We start from the raw sequence: 19,420 nt of genomic DNA on the forward strand, positions 1-19,420 counted from the left end.
TGAAATTGCTTCATTTGACAAAGGAAAAATTAACCGCAGGTACAACTCTGCTAATACAAACCAACTGCATGTCATTCATACAGCATTGTGTGTGTACCTCCCCCCACAAATCTGTTTGGGTCTCTCCTAAGCACAGACTGCTACAAGTCCCAAAACGGAGGGATTTTTGGTATTGTAAAGAAATGGGGAGCACTAGCAAGGGATCTCCAAGTCCCCCCCTTTCTACTGTGACCTGAGCAACATTTAGTGAAAAGAAAGGACCATGCACCAGAGGCCACTGCACTGTGAGAAGCAATGACCGCAAGGGCAGGGCAGTACCCAGTGTGGTTATAAATCTGTGCACATTCCCTGCCATCCCAGGAACAATAATATTAAGCTAAAGCAATGAAAATGCAGAAGACAAAGATGAAAATACAGAGATTTTTTTTTACATTTAAAAAAAAACCTCAAACAGAAATCAGAAAGAATTTTTTGAACAGATGAATCAAACCACCATCTAGCCATTAAAAACATTTGAGCGAAACAGCAGCAAGCGGAAGCATAAACAGAAGAGCAACCTAGACATGAGCACTCACGTTGGAATGTCGAAAGTAAGGGTTGTCTAATTTGGGGCCGTACTTGTCAAACTGGAAGGAAAAAAGAAACAAGAAAAGAACAGTGAGTTGGCTTTCCATAGCATATAATGCACCTGGATTTCAACATGCATAAATGAATCATGGCCCCTTTATACAGTTCTTAACACAGAAAAGGAGACTGCCTATTCTACATTCATTCATGACAGAGATATTCATTTCGCAAAGGTGTTTATTAGAAGTGGTAAAGTGCTTAGATCCCTTGCATATTTTCTATGGAAGCTGGTGACATAATGAACCCCAGGAATCTCTGGGCCACAAACTTTACCCAGGTTAGTCCTCTCATCAGACAGAGGTGCTACTTTATCCACACACAAAAAAAGCAGAAATCTGGCATCTGTCTGTACGGCACCAATCTGAATCAGTAGGCTGGGACCTTAGGGAAGTTTAGATTCTTATCCAGCTCTTGTGGGCCCAGCTGTAACTGCCAAGTTAATATAAACCCCTGATTTCTATTTGCTCCAGTCAAGAAATTTCTTGTTTCATGAGCAATGGCAGTACAGTTGAGATTTTTTTTTTTGTTGGAAAGGGGCCTAATGGCTCCATGCACCAAGACATTAATCCCCCAATCATCCCAAAGGAGATATTCCAGTGCTCACTGGAGAAAGCATGACCACGAGCCTCCCCGCTACCAGGGTGGGGTTTTTAACACCTCCAGAGATGCAACCTGAGCCCCAAATTTATTCTCACCAGCATTTGTCCTGAACGCCTTTGAAGGAAAAAAGTTTATGTGGTGCTTCTTCAAACAATATGAATATTCTCTTGGGGGGAGGAGGGGAACAGGTGAAGAGCAATGTGCAAGGATCCCCTGAAATACTGCTTATTTGGTAAGTCAGCTGTTGTACCCTCTCTATGTGCAGGAGAGTAGATTTGTAATTGCATTAATTACAGTTATTACTGGAGCCGTGTACCCTCGAGTGTAAATACCATAAATTACTAAACACATGCAGCTGGAGATTTCAACACTCCTCTCTGGTGTTAGGATTAATAGACCTGATTTAGTGGAATATAAGAAGATGTGAGTAAAACATAACAAAAGAGCTTCGCAAGCTGTTTTCACTATAAAGTCTGACATCAACAGGGCGTGGGTGGGCAGGGAGGGAGCTGTCAGCAGGATCAGATATCAGGCTTCTTAAATAACACACCAGGTTTCAAGGAAAGTTGAGAGGTTGTTTTACACAGCAGAAGAAAACAGAGGCAGGTATTTGCACTTGACTAGGCATGCAAGCACCTGGGGCTGAACATGGGGTGGGAGATATGACTTGCATTGTTCTGCTGCTAAGCAGATTAAACTGAACTATGTCGTCATGGACCCGCAATAGAAAAGACAGGTGAGAAATATTATTTCCTATAAGCTGTTGGTTATTTCTGCCCCCACCCTGATGCTGCTTTCTATGTTTAGTCCTTGCTTTTCTCAGGCCTAGTAGAAAAGGACCACTTGCAAATTGCAGATGGAGCACGTAGCTGAGGAGGGAAAAAGCTGAATCCTGCTTTCTTTACAACCTAACAAAATACTCGCACTTGAAAGAACTAACAAAGTCCATTTATGGCAGGGTCCCTACAATTTCATTACAGCAGCAGAAAAGCTCCATTGTGTTAAAAGAAGCCTCAGTGAAAAAACACTAAAGCTTGTTCCATGGCCAGAAGGTTGTCCCGAATGATCCAGCCACGTATAAACGTTTGCTGACCCAATCAAATAACAAATGCCAAAATTAATTACCAGACGTTATTTGGGAAAACAGGAAGAAAACTGGAGAACAATGAAATCAAGTATGGTGTTATGGTAAACGCTCCATGAAGGCAACTATTATATATGCTCCAGATGGACACCTCTATTTTTCTGGTGTCTCTGTGTTTTGGTGCATTAAGGAGCCGAGCTGACGTAGCTTCTCGCATGTGGTATTAAGCTGAATAACTGTATACAGCTGATGGTCTGCCATGAAAAGGAGACAAAGACCCAAGATTCTCATAAACAGAGCATCTGCTTATTGGCAGCAGCACAACTAAAATTTCCTTGGCTATGAATGTAGAGGAATATCCTACGTGAACGAGGGACTAATGTCTCTGGGGGTCATTCCTGGCAGTTAGAGGAGAGAGGTTCTGTCTGTCTGAAATAAAGAGGACCTGTGTCAGTAGGGTGGGTGTAGGCTTTTTTGACCAGAGATGTTCTACTTATCCTCACATTTTGGGCTGGGGTACGCACCATGGGAGGTGCAGAGGGCGGCATGAGCGGCGTCTGGGGTAAGCTGGATGGAAAAGGAGTGAATGTGTGCTGGTGGGTGTGTTGGTGCTGATGCGTGTGTTGGTGCTGGTGAAACTCCGCTCTCAGCAGCGGCACCGGGCCAAGAGAGGCAGTGGCCCGGTCCGAACTCTGAACCAAAAACCGGTTGTTCAGCTCTTGTCTGAGCAGCTCGTGATCTAGAGGAGAGAGAGAGAGAAAAAAAAAGACACAAAGGCACATCGGCCTGTGAGTTCCACAAAGACGTAGAAGAAAGAGTCAGATATTCACCTGGCATTCCCTGTTTCTGCAGGTCATGCTGTGGTGGTTTTCTACGTGAGGACTCATTGGTGGAGGTAAGAGAGATGCCTGTGACAAAGTACCAATCAGAATCCCCGAATGAGGCTGGCAATACATGATTGGTTGGTTGAATGATATCAACAGGCTGGTATCTAAAGACAAGAGAGAACACCATGAGTCATCACAGCAGAAAACAAAGTGGGCCATTAACACGCTTGCCCGTCCCCACTCCCTCAACCCAGCCCAAGGTAAGGACATTTTAAAAGGGACTTTGTCAGGTTAAAGGAAAAATTGTATTTACCCCCTTCCCATCCGTCCCCCCAAAGCAATTCATTTCCTTATAATTTAACCCCAAATTAGGTGATCATCACTGAAAGAATTCTAAACATCTCTTGCACTTCTACTCTGGTTGCAAATCGGTCTTAGTCAGGACTGTGAAAACAGCCTATTCGGTTTCCCTTTTGAGTCCACTTCATGTCCAAGTTTTCCTGCCCTAGGGAAAGGCTGAAATATTTGTGTGGGGAAAGGGGCACAGTGATTTGTTTTAAAAAGTTTTCCCTGAAATGTTGAAGAAACAAAACCCAGGGTTAAATCTGTTAATCATTCTGCATTAATCTGCTTGGTAAAAGTTGTATTGGGGCCATACTGGATTTGTGAACATCCCTTTTAAGAAGGGGCATTTAAAAAAACACAGCAAAAAGGATTGGGGTGGGTAAGTGACATCATATGAAACTTTACCATCCCTCCAAAGGAGAAGCTGTTGGTAGAGATATAGAGACAGCCTGATGTGGCTGGTTTCAGTGATTCTGGATGTGTGAAGCAGCCAGGTTACTACCTGATCACAAGCTAGCATTTCTGCTGCAGCTGCAACTAAAGGGATAGCTCACAAATTTTTCGTAGCGAGAGTTTCTCCCTGTTCTTGACACAGTGTGGCCAAGACTGAAACAGATATAATCATGAAGATGCTTCCATTTTTACTGGCAGCACTTTGTGTATAAGCCCCCTGTTACAGAGGTCATACAACCTCCAGCTAAAAAGCCATCATTCCGCAGCCGTCAGTCTGGCCGGCAGGTTTTAATATGCAGCATGATGGGGCTCAACTTGCTGTCTTCACTTCACTCTTTGGCCAGGGTAGTGAACAAACAAGCTTGGGCATGCTGTGTGGCTAAGGGCAACCAGTAAGTAACACGGCTGGGACCAAAATGTATCTACTTAGGAGATAAAACTTGAACAAATCAGTAACAATGGATGAACAATGTCATTTAGCAGCTACCAATTCAGGCTGTTCTACAATATCATCCAGGAGACTGTGCATCATTTTCTGATATAGTCACTGGGGACATGCTATGCCTCACAAACGTTTGGGCTAAAAGTGCTGTTCCAAATAAAATGCCAATTCAGTAAGATGTTCAGCACCTTTAATACTAAGTTTTGGACTATCCCTACTCTTTAATGAGGCAAAAACTGACATTTGCCTAACCTTGTCACCTGCTTATCTTCCTTTGTGAAAAATAATGGCTGGGAGAAAAGAGAGACATTTTACAGATTCAAGATCTGATTGAGACTGTGGTTGCTATAAAAAGCAAATGTCCTCTCCCAAGAGGTTTTCTTCTGGGTTACTCTCTGATGACACCTGGCCTCTCCTTCTCAGGTAGGGATACATAGATTTTCAACAGAGCTCAGTACCCAATATGCTGGGCTCTTCTGAAAAGCAGGCCTTGAACCTGAAGGTTCTTTTTTCTTTTGCTCACTGTAAAATATATCACCTAATTCTTGGCCAGAACCATTTCTGCAACAAACCTTGGACATAGTGATGGACCCAGGGAGGTGCAGAATACCCCCAACAAAAGGTACAATGGGCAAAAATTACTTTAGTTACAGCCATGTTGGCCCCAACTCCTACCCAGTACACAGACTATAACTTAGGAAACAAGTGTGTAAATGCAATCTTAACACAAGACTCTTAAGTGACCCCCCTGCTACTGTGAATGGATGATATTTCCTTGTTGTAGTTACTTTGTGGTGATGCACAGGTTGTAAAGCAGAAATTCTTTGGTATGGGCACTACAGAGGAAGCCAGCGCAAGGCCTGGGGAGTGTTTCTAAATACTTAAGTCCCCAACACAGAAAAAGAAATAAAAGAAAATAATTCTACCAATTATGAATACTTTACCTGAAAATGTCTGAGTAGCCTGAATACACACAATTGGTATCGGGGAAAAGAATAAGTTTTAGCATGTTTAGATCTTGGTCTGTTTTCTACACCAATTTTCCTTATGATTTAGAAAAGACTTTTTTCCCCATATTGCCATGATTAACTATGTAATAGTAGCATTGCCCCAAAGGTTTAACTTCAGCATCTTAAAAGTGTGAGAGTGGTTTCTATGGGACAAAAGGGTTGGGATGAAACTTTTCTAAGGGCTCAGCAACACTTTGAGTATCTCAAGCCTCTGGTTTATGGGGAAAAATCCACTTTATCTTCAATTTTAAATTAGATTTACCGTTAACCACACAGTTCACTACTGTTCCTTGTTTAAATGTTATGCAGGTGTGGGAAGGACACCGAAAATTTAAGTCTCTAGAGGAGGAGAGAATAAGGAGACCAAATCTTCTTCGCCAGCTATGAGCTGCAATAGGTAGGTCAGACAGGATTTGCTATTATTTCTTAATTCCATTGCTGGCCATGCCTAGGAGCCTCAAGCATTCACCAGATCCCACTTGTGCAAGTGCCATATAACCACAGAACAATCTGTATGTCCTACATGCTGCTGACTATTCTTGTTCTGCAATGATCCACTGGTTTAAGAAACACCCTTTTTCAATTGCAGCAGATTTAACAAATCAGTTCCTTAACTTCTTGCGCTGCTGTTTTACCTCTTGTTGCCCATGAGTCTCCAAATTAGATTCTATGGCTAACATGTTCAGAAGTGCCTCAATGACTTAGGTTCTAGTCTTTTCAAAAGCAAGTTAGACCCACTGTTTTTGGTATAAGAGTGAAGAGCCTAAGCAACTTGGACAGGTAAATTCTAGCTCATTTAGCCACTCAGGAGTCCCGGTTGCATTGAAATCTCTCTTTAAAGAGACTGAAATCTCTCTTTAAAATAGAAACCAGGAGTTTAAGTCACATAGGGTATATTCTTCAGAAGTCTGCAAGAGCAGGCACACTATCTTTGCAAAGTATCAGGCCCATGTGTACTGCTCAAGGAACAGTAATAATTAATAGGTTAACACATGGGTAGAAAAGAAGAGGATCAACACAGTATACAAGTACTGGAACATGGGGTCTGTGATGACATTTTCTTAGCGCCAGCCATAAAATATATCGCCAATAACCATAGTTAAAATCTAACATCTTCGGAGGAAAATGCGAGCATGTTTACTAAAAAATAACTTTTCCCCCACGAGTCTGGCAAGACTTACAGAAACCAAATCCTTCTGTTAGTATCAGGATAATCCACTTCATGTTTTTGGAGGGAGGGATGAAAGAGACTTGGCAGCTGTGAGTGCCTTGATATCCAATTTCTTTACGAGACTTTAAGTCAGGCTGGCAGATCTACAACTGCCTCCAGACTTTAGCTCTACAGTGCAACTTTGCCTTTGTCAGTAAAAGAATAGACCCTGAAGCACCTGGAAGACAGGCACAGGGAGAGGAAGAGTGGCATGGCCTTTTCAGAAGGTTCCTAAAAGAGGTTGCTGCAGGAAGTAGGGAGCAAGCAGTGTCCCAGCTGTAAACTGGGCTTCAGGGTAGTTGGGATCAGGATGCCTACCAGTGATATCTATTACAGGTTTAGGCACCTAGTGAGACCACTGGGAACAGACCTATCTAAACAGCCACTTCTAATACCACTAAGTCCCTGGCTCCCAATTACTTATGCTGTCTGTCTGTATGTATGCATCTGCTAACATCCTGCATGTGGCAAGACTGAATAAAGAAGTCCGCTGATGAGCACCATTTCACTTTGACAGCATTGCTAAATACCCACTAAAACTCAACACAGAAGGCATTGACTCACCTGCCATTTAACAGCACACAGGTAGGCCTTGAAACTCCCAACTGGATTATAGCACCCCACAAAGAGTCTCTAATGAGTAAGCTGTTTACATAAGCTTTAAGTTTCCTGAGGAAGAAATGCCACTAGAAGCAGTGTGGTTCCTTGCTACACTGACATGCACTGACCTAACCTATTAGCATCATTGACAGGCAGGCACAGGAAGGCTACTGCCTGAACTTTGCCTCTGCCAAAGGACAGCAGCTACTTTAAATGTAAAGGAACAAGGATGAGCACTTCATTTCCTTGCTCCCCCACCCCATCCTGGAAAGGAAAATGAAAGGTCCACATCCCCTCTAAGGGTCTCTTCTAGCCTGGTGCTTTTAAATGAGGCCACATGCGCACTCAAACATGGAGTGTATTACTGGAAAAAGTAATTCAACCTTGCTCTCCAAAGTTACCAATGCTACCATCTCCTTTCTTTTCTTACTTTGAATGAAACCTTTCCGGGAATGCCAATGGAAGCTGCTAGCTACGCAGAATTATAAGATGTGCCAGGCTGCAGCAGACAACAGCCATTGTGTCAACATCAGGACTAGAACCCAGAACCTTTAACTCCCCAAACTCAGGCCTCCTCCTCTTCTTGAGCCACAGTGAAATGCCTCCCAGCAGTAGCAGGCCTCTTATCATTTGCTGGCAATCTGCCTGCTTGTGCTCCTCCCGCAGTTAATGCTGAAGCTACTACTTGCTTCCAAGGGATGCAGGACTGGGGTCTTAGCAAGCACAGTACTGTTTTCTCCTCTCAAAATCTGTCTGCACTCTTTCCAACATGTCTATCAGTGTGGTTACAAGCCTCTGGCTTTAGTGGAAGCAGTTACTCAGGGAGTAAGTCTCCTGCTGTGATGTTTAGCATGTCCCCAGCCATGTGGCTGAAATCCTAGACAGCACCAGTGCCCCTGAAAGCTTCCTATGCAGCCCTGCCCCTGGCTGGAAGCCATAATATTTTGGTCGAACGTCACTTTGGAGAGTTTGTTTGAGGCCAAATCACATTTCCGCCTCCTGTAAATGAGCAGTTCTAAATAATGGGATATTTAGCCCCTGAAAATACAAGCAGGAGGCCAAGTCATCAGAACAGTCGGGAGCAGATCTCCCTGTGCGCTCTGGCTGCCTTTATAGGGAACAGAAGAGCACATTTTTGTAACTGCTTGTCCTCTTTAATCCCTGCTGAGTTAGTCATAGAGTCAAATGCCAGATCAAAAGGAGGCCCTAGCAAGTGTTCCAGGGAGGTCTCCAGCTGCCAGGCTCTCCCACAGGAACAGCTGTCGGCTAATGGGCAAGCTATAAACAGGGCACTTAGGACAGAAATGACAATAGAGGAAGGGAGGCGGGAACAAAGGGGACTTCTCAAAGGCTGCAAAAATAATTAAGAAAAGAGTCTGACAACAGAACTTGTCAACTTGAACACTGACCACCCTCTGCCTCCTTCAGTCAGACCAAGCAGCCAAGATTCTCCAGTGTGTAAACAGATGGCAGAAAGTGCAGGCTGCTGCATGTGCAGAGGATGCCTTGGCCTGCCGGCTTGCTCTGCTGTCAGGATTTGCTATTTACTGAAGGATCACCACTGGGGATGGGCTGGGGCTTCTCGTTTGCAAACCTATTTTACATGCTCTGTATGCTGCCTAGAACCAATCCCAAATAAGGTCTAATACAAGAGTAGGAACTATTGAATGGCAGTCCCCCTCCTTCCCCTGGCCATTTGAAGTGAAGGAACAGAAGCTTGTCAAGGCAAGGAGGGGCAATAGGGGAAATATATGAACCTGACTGCTTCAGAAAAGAAGCAGTTCCTAAAAAGCCATCAAACTTATTCCAAAGTACAGCTCCTGTCTTCTCCAGGGTTATGGAGGCAGCTGCAAAAATGCAGACTGCAAAGCATTTGGAAAGTCAGGATTTCAATGAGTAGATGAATTTAAGTGGGGTATTTGAAAACCCAAATCCATTTGGGAGATTAAGTCCCTCAGACTCCTTGGAAAATCCCAATTTCATATTCAAATTCACTTCCATTTCTCTCATCAAGATCAAGGAATACACATAATGTGCCCTTTAGCCCACAGGTCCAGTTCAGCTTCTCTTGCCTGCTGCAGAAATGCTTTTAAATTTCAGAAGACACTGCCAAGGAGGTGTGGGGGGGATGGGGAGGGGGTGTGTTCTTTTTTTGCCTACTTGCCCTCTAACCCCTACTACAAATGTTGTAATGTACTTCTACAGGAGAGCAGCTATAGCAGAAAGAAAATAACCTACCTGCCGGATGACCTGGTATCACGAGGCTGTTGGTGGGTAACGCTGGTGGAGGTGGCAGCGTGGGTGGGGTGGCGAACATGGCCGTATGGTGCTGGTGTTGGGTCTGTGATCTGAGTGAGAAGTGCGAGGTAGCAAGATTAGGGATGGAGAGGGGCAGGGCTGGACCAGAAGAATGGTGAGGTGGGATCTGCGGGGAATGAGGAAGGTGTTTGGGGAGGCTGATGCTTGTTGCGCTGCTGGCACTGCTGCTCCTGCTGTGGGGTGCGAAAAATGGATGGGGGGGGAAGAGAGAGAGAGAGAGAGAGAGAGGATGTTACTACACAATATCAAAGCAATACAATAACTGCACAGCAGCACAGGCAGCAAGGCTCTGGAGCATACATGAGCCCAATGGATCCCTCAGACCTTTCCCAGCATGACTTGGGAACACCTGGGTGACATTCTCTTTCATGACTGACAGGTTTCAACTCCCTGAGCTGTCTGTACATTGCTGATCAGAGGGCATAAGGGCAAATGCTTTTACACTTTCGTTTAGCCTTTGATGACCGTAAAACCACAACAGCACGTGATCAGGATTCTTGGTTCTTGTAATCCTTTTTCTCTCTGTAACTTCCAAATGCCATTAGTCACCTCTGCTGCATTCTTTATAATAGTATTTTATGTCGATCTATCTGGTATATTACATATATTGTATAATTCATGTATAATCATATGACATTTTCATTGTAATGGCTTTTCAGATTATTATACTGCACAGCATCCTGAGAGTGTTTCTGAGGATGAGAAAGAGAGAAGGGAAACATCAGTGCAGTTAGATAATGCACACTCCCATGATGATGATACCAGCATCTTGCTGTCAGGGAGTCTAAGCTCCCTGGCATACTTTACATGTTTTGAAAAGTGCCAAACGTTATTAAACATTTATAATGTAGTAGTACTCAAAGGCTAAAGCCAAAGTAGGTTAGAAAATTGACAGTTCTATACACACTTATAGCTTGGTGTAGATGCAGCTAACATGTGATGATGTTAATGGAGCTCACTGAATTATCTCCTTAACCAGGCTATTCTATTTTTTGGGGGGAGGGGGAGGGGAGGAGGAGGAGAAGGTGCTTTTCACACTAACAAGCAAATTGCATAGACTTCAGTTTATTCCCATATGTTGACTAAACTGCCTCTCTCTCTACAAGTTTACGCGTGGATCTTACTTGCTGGACAAGAATATTTTAAGGGACACAATTAAGCTTCCCGCTAGCCGACAGCTTTGGGGAACAGTTTACTTGCAACGGACTTTTTATTGTGTCCGAGAGTCACATTCTGAGATGCAGCCTCAAGAAAAGGTCAAATTGGACTTGGCGTGTGGTATTTTCCAATACAGCCACTAATGCCAGTGAAACTGCACCAGTCCCAGAAACAAAATCATCTGAACCTCTGAAACCACATCAGAACTAAACCTCCTATTTCTATGGTCTGAGTTGGTCAACTATAATTACAAAAGGTCCAAAGCACAAATAATCTGGACCTAGAAAGATCTGCACCACAGCCACACAAACCTGTAGGAAGCCCAAATCACAATCTCCCATGAAGCTAGTGATCACAGCTCGTGATTAGCTGGAAATGGACAGCTTAGTGATGCTGACCCAGAGAAATTCAACATCTCCCAGAAGTGGAGCAATACCTTCTAAATACACTTTCTGTGGGAGACAAGGTAGGAGTGACACAAGTCTGCCTTTCTCTGTACCTGATGTTATTGAGTCCGTTGGGGGCCTGGTGATGAACTTGGTAGCCAAGAGGGGGAGGGATGTGACTCTGAGGCTGGGTGCGGAGCTCAGGTATCAGCTGAGGCTGAGATTGGGGCCGAGGCTGAGGTTGTGACTGTGGTCGAGGTTGTGGTTGAGGTGTGAGCCTTGGTGGTGCTGGTGCGGAGATTACCGGCTCCTTCTTCAACAGCGGGCTTGCTCTGGCGCTTGATGTAGGCGCTGAAGAAGTGGAAGTCACGACAGCAGCAGCTGGCTGAGGGCTGGGAATAGGCAGCACAAAGGGCACGTCGGTGCTCAGCTCCTGGCTGCGCTCTAGCCCTGATACCTTTGGGACATTTGCTGCCTTCACCTCAGGTTTGTCATTCAAGGTTGGACCTAACAGAACAACAACAAAAGCAAAGTGACATATTGAAGCATCCCTCCTTTCTCCAACTTTCCAGATGTTTGCCTAGTAAAAAAAAAGGGTGATATTTTGCTTCTGGGAGCATCTCTGCAACAAGGATGGTATGTTTGTCTGTCTGTCCTGCCTATAGAAGACACTGGTTGACTGCTGTGACCTAGTGAGGTACATGTTGCCACAGACTTATTATATAGCCTTCCTCCTTCTACAGAGCCTTAATACTATACAGCAAAAATGTGTGAATGCTTTTGATATTACGATGCTCATGCATCTTTCTCCAAAATTAAGTTACTGGAGTTGATGATAAATCCTGTGAACATAAACTTTTATCACCAAGGATATGGGATCAGTCATTCTCGATCATCTTTCAAGGTATCCAGATTGTGAATCTTGCCAGTCGATACACACAGTAACTAATCACCAATTACTATTGTGTGATGCCCAGGCCTCTCACAAGACAGAAGATGGAACAGTGATCAAATGTAAGGTTTTGACCTCAATCTTCACTCAATGGGCATTCACATGTGAAAACAGAACAAAAGTCTGGAGAGAAACCGACTCCCTAGCACAATGAGCATATTAATGCAGCCCTGTTCCCCCAACTATGCTGTGGTATCAACACACAAACAGCTGTAATCTCTGCTAAAATCCTAAGTACTGTTCTAATGAAGGGCTGCTGGGCACCAATCAACATTAATCTTTGTTAAAAAAAATTAAATCAAACTATGGAATGTCAAGAAGTCAAAGTAAGAGCATGGAAACCTCATGCAACATGTTCAATACTCAGTTCCCAACGATGGCTCCCTTTCAACATGATGTATGTATTCCTGATGTGCCTGAGTGATCCATAATTCATCACAAGAGGAGTCTTTCATGGCTTGTGGGAGTCAGTGTTTTCCATTTGCTTCCCAGCCCCCTCTCATCACATATACACAGAAGTTTTAGTTTAAATGTATTGTACATGTTTACCTTATGCACCAACATAATTTTAGGGTTCTATTTATTTTGGTTTCGGCCCACCCACGTTAGCGGAGAGTGTATGACAGAGGAGCATGGGAGACAGATGCTGTCAACCGTGTGACAATGCACACATGCTCACAACACTCATATGAATAAACTTCACCTCTGAAATATTAATTCATGAAAGGACTAGACCACATTGAAATAAGTTATATGACACGGAGGACATGTGGAAAGAACACAACCATTCAGGATGACTCTGTACTCATTTCAACAGTACAAACAGGCTCTGGCCAACCATTTGCTTGCTTGTTCTATGCTGGGCCTGAGTCACTTGTGCCTGGCTCCAGTGACTTCAGTGGAGCTATGCTGGAATAAAACTGGACAAAGGCAATGATAAATCAAGTTGTCTACTTCCCTGTAATGTACCAAGGTGCTTTATATTCCTGAAATATACCCCCAATGACATGGTGCTATTCATGCGATAAAAGATGATTTTGCAAATTGTTGTGGCTCTGTTACACCTGCTGTATAGTTTCCTCCATATAAACAATAGGTATACAGAAGACAATGGGAGAGAGGAGCCAAAATACGCTATTTTCAGTAGCAAAAATTCCAAAGAAACTAATGCTTTGACGAGACCAAATGGGAGCTCCAGTGCTTCCATTTTTGAGAAAAGACTACAGATGTGCCAAATTACTAAGGCGTTGTTACGTGTGGTCAACTTTGTTGCGTTTCTTTTTCAGATATGATTTAATTTATTGTCTGTGTCTTGGTTCTGAAAATAATGGTATAGAGGTTTTGTTGCACTTATTTTTAACACAGAGGATTTACTTACATTTAATGTTTATTATTCTAATAATTTCTGTTCGTGTAGCCACTGCCAGTGGCTGACATTTAGCTAAATTCATGTCCCTGGGAGACTTACGGACTTTCAGTGGGTTTGGCATTCTATTGACCATGTTCTTCAAACAAAGCAAGTTAATAACTCTACATCTGATTGCTTTTCATGCATTACCCACTGCAAGTCACTGGGTTCCACTTCTGAACACAGATTCTAGGACATTCTGTTAGTTCATTCCAACAGAGATAAACTTCCTACAGTGTAATGTCAGACAATGTAAATGAATGGCGTAGACTGACTACACTGGCACCACAAAAGTTAAAGCTGAGTAAAAAGTCAATTAGATCCACAAGAAATCAATGAAGTATTGCATTAAAAGCAGCTGTCCACCCAGCCCTAGCTACAACTATTGATTCTTTGGAGTTCTAGCATTGGCTCTTGTTTGCCGTTTTCTCCAAGCAACAGTCGGATCCCTTGTGGGATATAACTGACCAGTGTCAATTTTGCCAACTCCCTTCTCTCAAGTTGTAACACCATAATGTTTTTGTTTGTTCAGTTGTCTGAGAACAATTTAAGACCCCATGAAAATACTAGGACACATTTTTTGCAGTAGGAAGGCATTGGGCACGAGAGAAGAGCTTCTTCCTCCCTCTAAGCTGCGCTGCAAATGGATCTAAAAGTGTTTACAAGGGAAAGCTGTGGCACAAGTAAGTGCGAGAGTAGGGAAGAGTGTAAGAGACATGGGAAAATCCATATATCAAACAAGATGCTGTATGTGTGGCTGGATGGAAGGGACACATTATCTGGGGATATCAGAGTTGTCCCTAGTTTTAATAGCCATGCAGTGAGTGGAAGCAAAACCACTTCATGTGGCTGATTTAATAAGGGCTTTGTGGGCAGGCAGGTGCAAGTAATAGGGAAAACAGAAAGCATGGAGGGAAATGTTAAGAAGAGAGCTAGAGTGGCCCAGGACCAAGCACTCTGACCTGGACTTCGAATATTGCAGAGCTAAGGTGCCTGTGGCTTCAGGGTTGTTTCAGGCCATAAGAGGCACAGGCAAAGTGTGAGTTTCGGATGCAGGGCAGGACTTGGATTCCAAAGTTGCTGAAAGCCTACGATTACTCGGAGAGTGAGAGGCGCAGGTTGAGTCTCTAGCAGGGAGGACAGAGCCCGATGAACATGGAACGCTAACATCCAAATAGAACCACTTCAGTTTTCATCATGTGTCTTTGCTCTTGTGTAGAGGGCACTTAACGCACCCTTTCATCACACAAGGCTCCATATTTCTATTGGTTCTGCAGGGTAAACTCTCTTGGTTTTGCTCAGCTTGGGTTCTCTGGGATACACTTTTTGCTTCAAATGAACAATGTCCCGATCTTTCTGAGGTATCCATGACAGTAATTCCAAAGCTGTGCTTTACTTCATTTAGTCAATGCCCCACTCTAGTACTAACTTGCCCAGAGCCCCAGCTACCAAAATCATCACAGCAATCTTCTCACATTGGGAACACAATACGCTGGTCACTCTGGCTGTGTAACAATGGCAATGACCCTTCAAGAGCCCCATGACATACACCCAGGATGAGGAAATGGCTTTGTTGCATCAAAATGTGTATTGCATCTTGGTTTTTATTCTTTTAAATTATTTCCTCATCCTTTCCGAACAGGATCCAGAATGTCAGAGATCTTCTGCAAAACATCTGAAATGTCTGGGATTTTCAGCTTCACACTCTTTATACAGGAGTTGTTAACCCTTTGGTACAAGTTGCCTTCACTTGACCAGAGATAACTTCTGGTTGCATGTGAAATTCTTCTATGGGAAAAATGCCACACTGGTCTTTAAGGAGGGACAGTATAATTGGGTCTCACAGCTTCTTTAAGGGGCTCTTGCCCTGAGGTCACACATCTATTGACCCACTGTCTAATCCTGCGTGCCAAACCCCAAGCTACCCCATGACAAGCACTGGGTTCCCCGTCTCACACTGGAACATTCGAGACACAGAAATGTGTTTATTTTTACCAAGTCCTAGAGTAGCTAATTTTCATGCTTAATGATAACAGGCTGAGCCAATTTGCCTAAGACTTGACAGTCAGCTCCAATAACTCAACCTTAATTAAAGCTGAACGCATGTCAGTTCAGCTCCTTCCTTCACAGGAAATCTGACATTTACAATGATTCATGTTTCAGCCGTGCTATGTAAAGGCTGAATCACATCTGCCATTCTCCACCTTGCACAGAGTTACCCCTTTTCATTATGCCAACTTTATTTTCTAACCAAACACCTTGGACTTCTCCCATTAAAAGACTTTATTATTATTTATTCTGATCATCACTATTCTCATCATCATTAATACTACCAGGTTTACAATACATCAGGGTTTATGTGAAGCAAATGGAGCCAGAAAGGGTGCTGGACTGAAACTGCCCTAACAAAAGAAATAAAACAATCCAATTTCAGTGACTGTCGGCTTGAGCACCTGGAACTGAAACTTGCAATCTTGTAAAGCAGTTACATTATTTGGTCTTATGCTACTTTATTATTCAAATTCAGCTTGGCTAAAATAAAAATTTTATACAGTATTTTTAAAGAGCACAGAGGGTTTTTGCCACTGCTTTCAGGATATTTGAGGGTACTTACAGCAATAGTGATTTAAGGTTCAAAAATCCTATGGAAGCCAGAAGTCATCCAAGCCATAACCGACTTCACAGCGGAAAGCAAATTCCTGAAGAGCTTATCTGAGTTTGCATGATCCTGCTGCACGTATCTGATATGAAATCTAATTGAATTTAAAATCTGCTATCAGAATAAATGCTCTCTGCCCTCCTCCCCCATGTTGGAAAACTTGCCAGTTCGCCATAGCAGGCAAATACGATACAAAAAGGCCCAGACACAAATGAAATCTGTTGTATTACAGGAATTTGCTTTCAAGATGATTAAGAATTGCTCAAGTGAGAGGGATTAAACTTGCAAAGGCTGCTTTAAGGACTCCAAGAAGCAGTTGCTGTGTTATGCAAACAGAACTTAGACCAACAGTTATTTCCAGACTTGCTGCCTTGCCTCTTGCTCTTTGCAACTGCAGGTTGCTGTTGAAAGGAGATCGTCAGCACACATATGACTGGAAATCATCTAATCTTGCCTATGCTTACTTCCTTTGTTTCTTGGAAAAAAAAGGAATGGCATCATCTAGATATATTTTGTAGTTCTCTCAATATGTGTAGAGATAGGTAGGGTGATGGGGTGACATGAGAGAGAGTTCTCCAAAACCCTGATTTGCAGCAAAGGGATCAAAGAACATATTTTAAAGCAAGAACTTAGCTAATCAAATTAGACCATCGTTTCTAAACAGAGCCGTCACCAAGGCTATGTAACGTATTGAGGATATGAAACAAACAGCAAGAATATATAGAGTTGGACACAACACAGTAAATTGATACTAGTAGCTTAGAAGACAAAAATCATGATTCAAGTAGAAATAATTTTCTACTGTGGACTTCTGCTCTCATATCCAGGCTTTCTTATTTAGGGGACCACAGGAAGGTAGCGCTAATTAAAATATTAGACAACCGATAAATTAATTAGCTTGGTTTCTATATTTAAGAGTATCAGAGCTAATGTGTGGAAAGTCACACAACATAAATGGCACCTTCACATATCAAATACCTGCCCCCATTTCAATGCAAATTGCCATGACGACTTGCAACTCATATAAGAACGTATTTTTCTTAGGGGTTTCACATATTTAAAACAGAAATACATGAAAGATTATAAGCCAGTGGTGCAGAACTGACCTGTCGTAGCAACCAACTGCACCCCCCCACTGAGTCTGTATCCTAATACAGCCATGTCCTCATGCACCTTGAGATAGCAATGCTGACTACACTGTAGATATATTTTCCTCCATCTTTCACCTTTTTCTATCATCACTGAGATTAACAGTTCCTGTTGCTAATGCACAGGGTTCTGAACCAGGAGATCTTGGTCAGTATGATCGGTTTGCTACAGACTCATTGAATTATTTTGACCAAGTTACTTAACACCGACCAAGTTACTTAACACCAATGTCCTCAGCCTCCCCATTTGGAAAAGAACCTCGGCAGGGTTCGGAGGATTCATTCATCTATGCCCAGATGGAAGATGCTATATAATGCAAAGTACTGTTAAAATTATTGTGATGGAAAGACTACATTTCAACCAGCAGTGCTGGGACGCAGCTGGGTGTTCAGGGCAAAGCAGAAGCAGTGACTACTGGTTGCTGCCTGGGTTGTAATTGTGATCACATGGCTGCCAGCAGCAGCAGCTTCTTTTTTCACATCCTCCCTGCAAAGTGGGCACCCGGGGCAGTTGGCCACATCTCCCCCCGCCCCAGTTACACCACTGATTTCAACTGTGGCTTCAAGTTGTCTGGTAACACCCTCAGCCTTGAAGCAAACCATGTTCCTCCAACATGCCTCCTCCTCAGAACAAAACTGACACTTAGTTTATTTGCTTCAAATAATAAATTAAAGTATTTTCTCATATGGGAAAACAGGTCAAATGTAAAAAAACCCAATATTTATGCCTTGCTTGGAATTTGCATCCCTACAGCTGAAGAGGGTAAGGGAAGCTATTATTGGTAATGTCACTGGTTCCCAAAGTTCGTCTCTAGGTGAATGAGGTCTGCTGCTGTCTTTTGACAGGAAGTTCCTTTTGCAATCAAGTTTGGATTCAGCCCCTATCACTCAGTTCATTTGTACAGAGCTGTCTGTCAAGTCAAATTGTCTTGCAACAATCTAAAACGCCCTCAGAACAGCTGCCACTATCAATTACTCTTGCAGACAGCCTTGACTATCAGGAAAAGAACTGGAGCGAGCACTTGCCAGTTTTAATAAACTGTGTTGCCCAAGTCATTTAACCTGCTAGATTGCTGTACGCTGGGGCTGTAACAAGCCTTCAGCTTCTCAAACGGGAAGAAAGCAATGGTGGCAAAAAGCTGTCAACTTGATGCTCGAAATTAACTTCCAAGCATATCTTTTTTCTCAAGCATCCAAATTTAAAGTGAGACCATTTAAAGTCATTTGCACTATGGTATAGTAAAGAAAGCATATCAAAGTCATAACACAGAACTGATGACCCAACAAGGGCGAAGGAAGATATTTTCCAACATTTTATTACCAGGACCACATCTTAAAGAGTTCACCTCTCCTACCATTCACAAATGGATGGACCAGCTCTCTGAGGTACAAAATAGCAGCTCAATTTGCCTACGTTGTCACTGTATTACCAGCAACCAACTATTGACTCAAAGTGCTTTAGGCTATGCTGACAATCTTAGGAGTCCTGTACACTGCACCATAATTTGCTTATTGGCTTTACTGTTAAACAGTGAATAATTAAATACCCGAGTGTACTGAAGTTACTGCATTACCATGATCAGATTGCTAGAAAAAAAATTTCCTAAAGAAGTTTTTATATAAAAATTAGGCTATTTTCTTCTTCCTAACCAACTGTGGAGATTCAACTCTTTGTTGGGAAAATTTCCAGCACAAAAGAATTGCTTTTTTTCCAGAAATTGAGCCAAACAACATTAAGATCTATGGATTTGCTGCTGATTTGCTGCTTTATGGTTCTTTAATGTGATGTTTTATTCCAGGAGATTTCAGGCTTTCCATGCTCTATACAGGCGAGTTAGCTATAAGCATGCGTGACGACACTCCAAAGCAGCAGAAGCCGAATGGAAATGGGCACCAAACACAAGGATTGGGGCCAGGGTGTAGAGAACAAGGATCACCATTCAAATCCTCAGAAAAGTCAGTCACACTGCATTTTCATAGCAAGGCTGCTTTTGGCACCATTTCAATGCAAAGCTGAAACTGGATTTGCAGCCCAGGCACCTACTGTGGATGATGGGGTTGTAATAAGATTGGAAGTTTCATGCAGGCTTTTAATCTGAGGCTATAACATTGGATCAAACACTGCAGGGTTAAATCCCTTCAAGTCCTACTCCTAAACGGATGCCGCATGACTGAAAACCAGTGACGTAACA

The 19,420-nt window shown here is 43.0% G+C and overlaps 1 protein-coding gene and 1 long non-coding RNA gene across 12 annotated transcripts in view; one reads left to right on the forward strand and one right to left on the reverse strand.

Moving 5' to 3' along the window:
- The window catches only part of FBRSL1 (fibrosin like 1), a 679,286-nt gene that overhangs the window by 21,348 nt on the left and 638,518 nt on the right, over positions 1-19,420 (reverse strand). For 7 of the 11 annotated variants that reach the window (XM_090062037.1, XM_090062033.1, XM_090062034.1 and 4 more), the window contains 4 exons: positions 11,175-11,568; positions 9,437-9,690; positions 2,815-3,050; positions 576-626 (listed from right to left, as the gene is read on the reverse strand). In XM_090062037.1, coding sequence (XP_089918163.1) covers positions 576-626; positions 2,815-3,050; positions 9,437-9,690; positions 11,175-11,568 — 935 coding nt within the window. Of the gene's footprint in view, positions 1-575; positions 627-2,814; positions 3,051-3,141; positions 3,303-9,436; positions 9,691-11,174; positions 11,569-19,420 lie in introns of all 11 variants that reach the window. The other 4 variants (XM_090062032.1, XM_090062042.1, XM_090062035.1 and 1 more) reach the window with 2 other exon arrangements.
- LOC149857759 (uncharacterized) lies at positions 636-9,540 on the forward strand. Its single transcript, XR_016444072.1, has 3 exons — positions 636-1,963; positions 5,698-5,785; positions 9,404-9,540. It is a non-coding gene; the product is annotated as an uncharacterized LOC149857759 (long non-coding RNA).

The sequence above is a fragment of the Crocodylus siamensis genome, chromosome 9, assembly GCF_052110815.1.
Source record: "Crocodylus siamensis isolate JL-2025a chromosome 9, ASM5211081v1, whole genome shotgun sequence".
In the NCBI taxonomy this organism is placed as follows: Eukaryota; Metazoa; Chordata; order Crocodylia; family Crocodylidae; genus Crocodylus; species Crocodylus siamensis.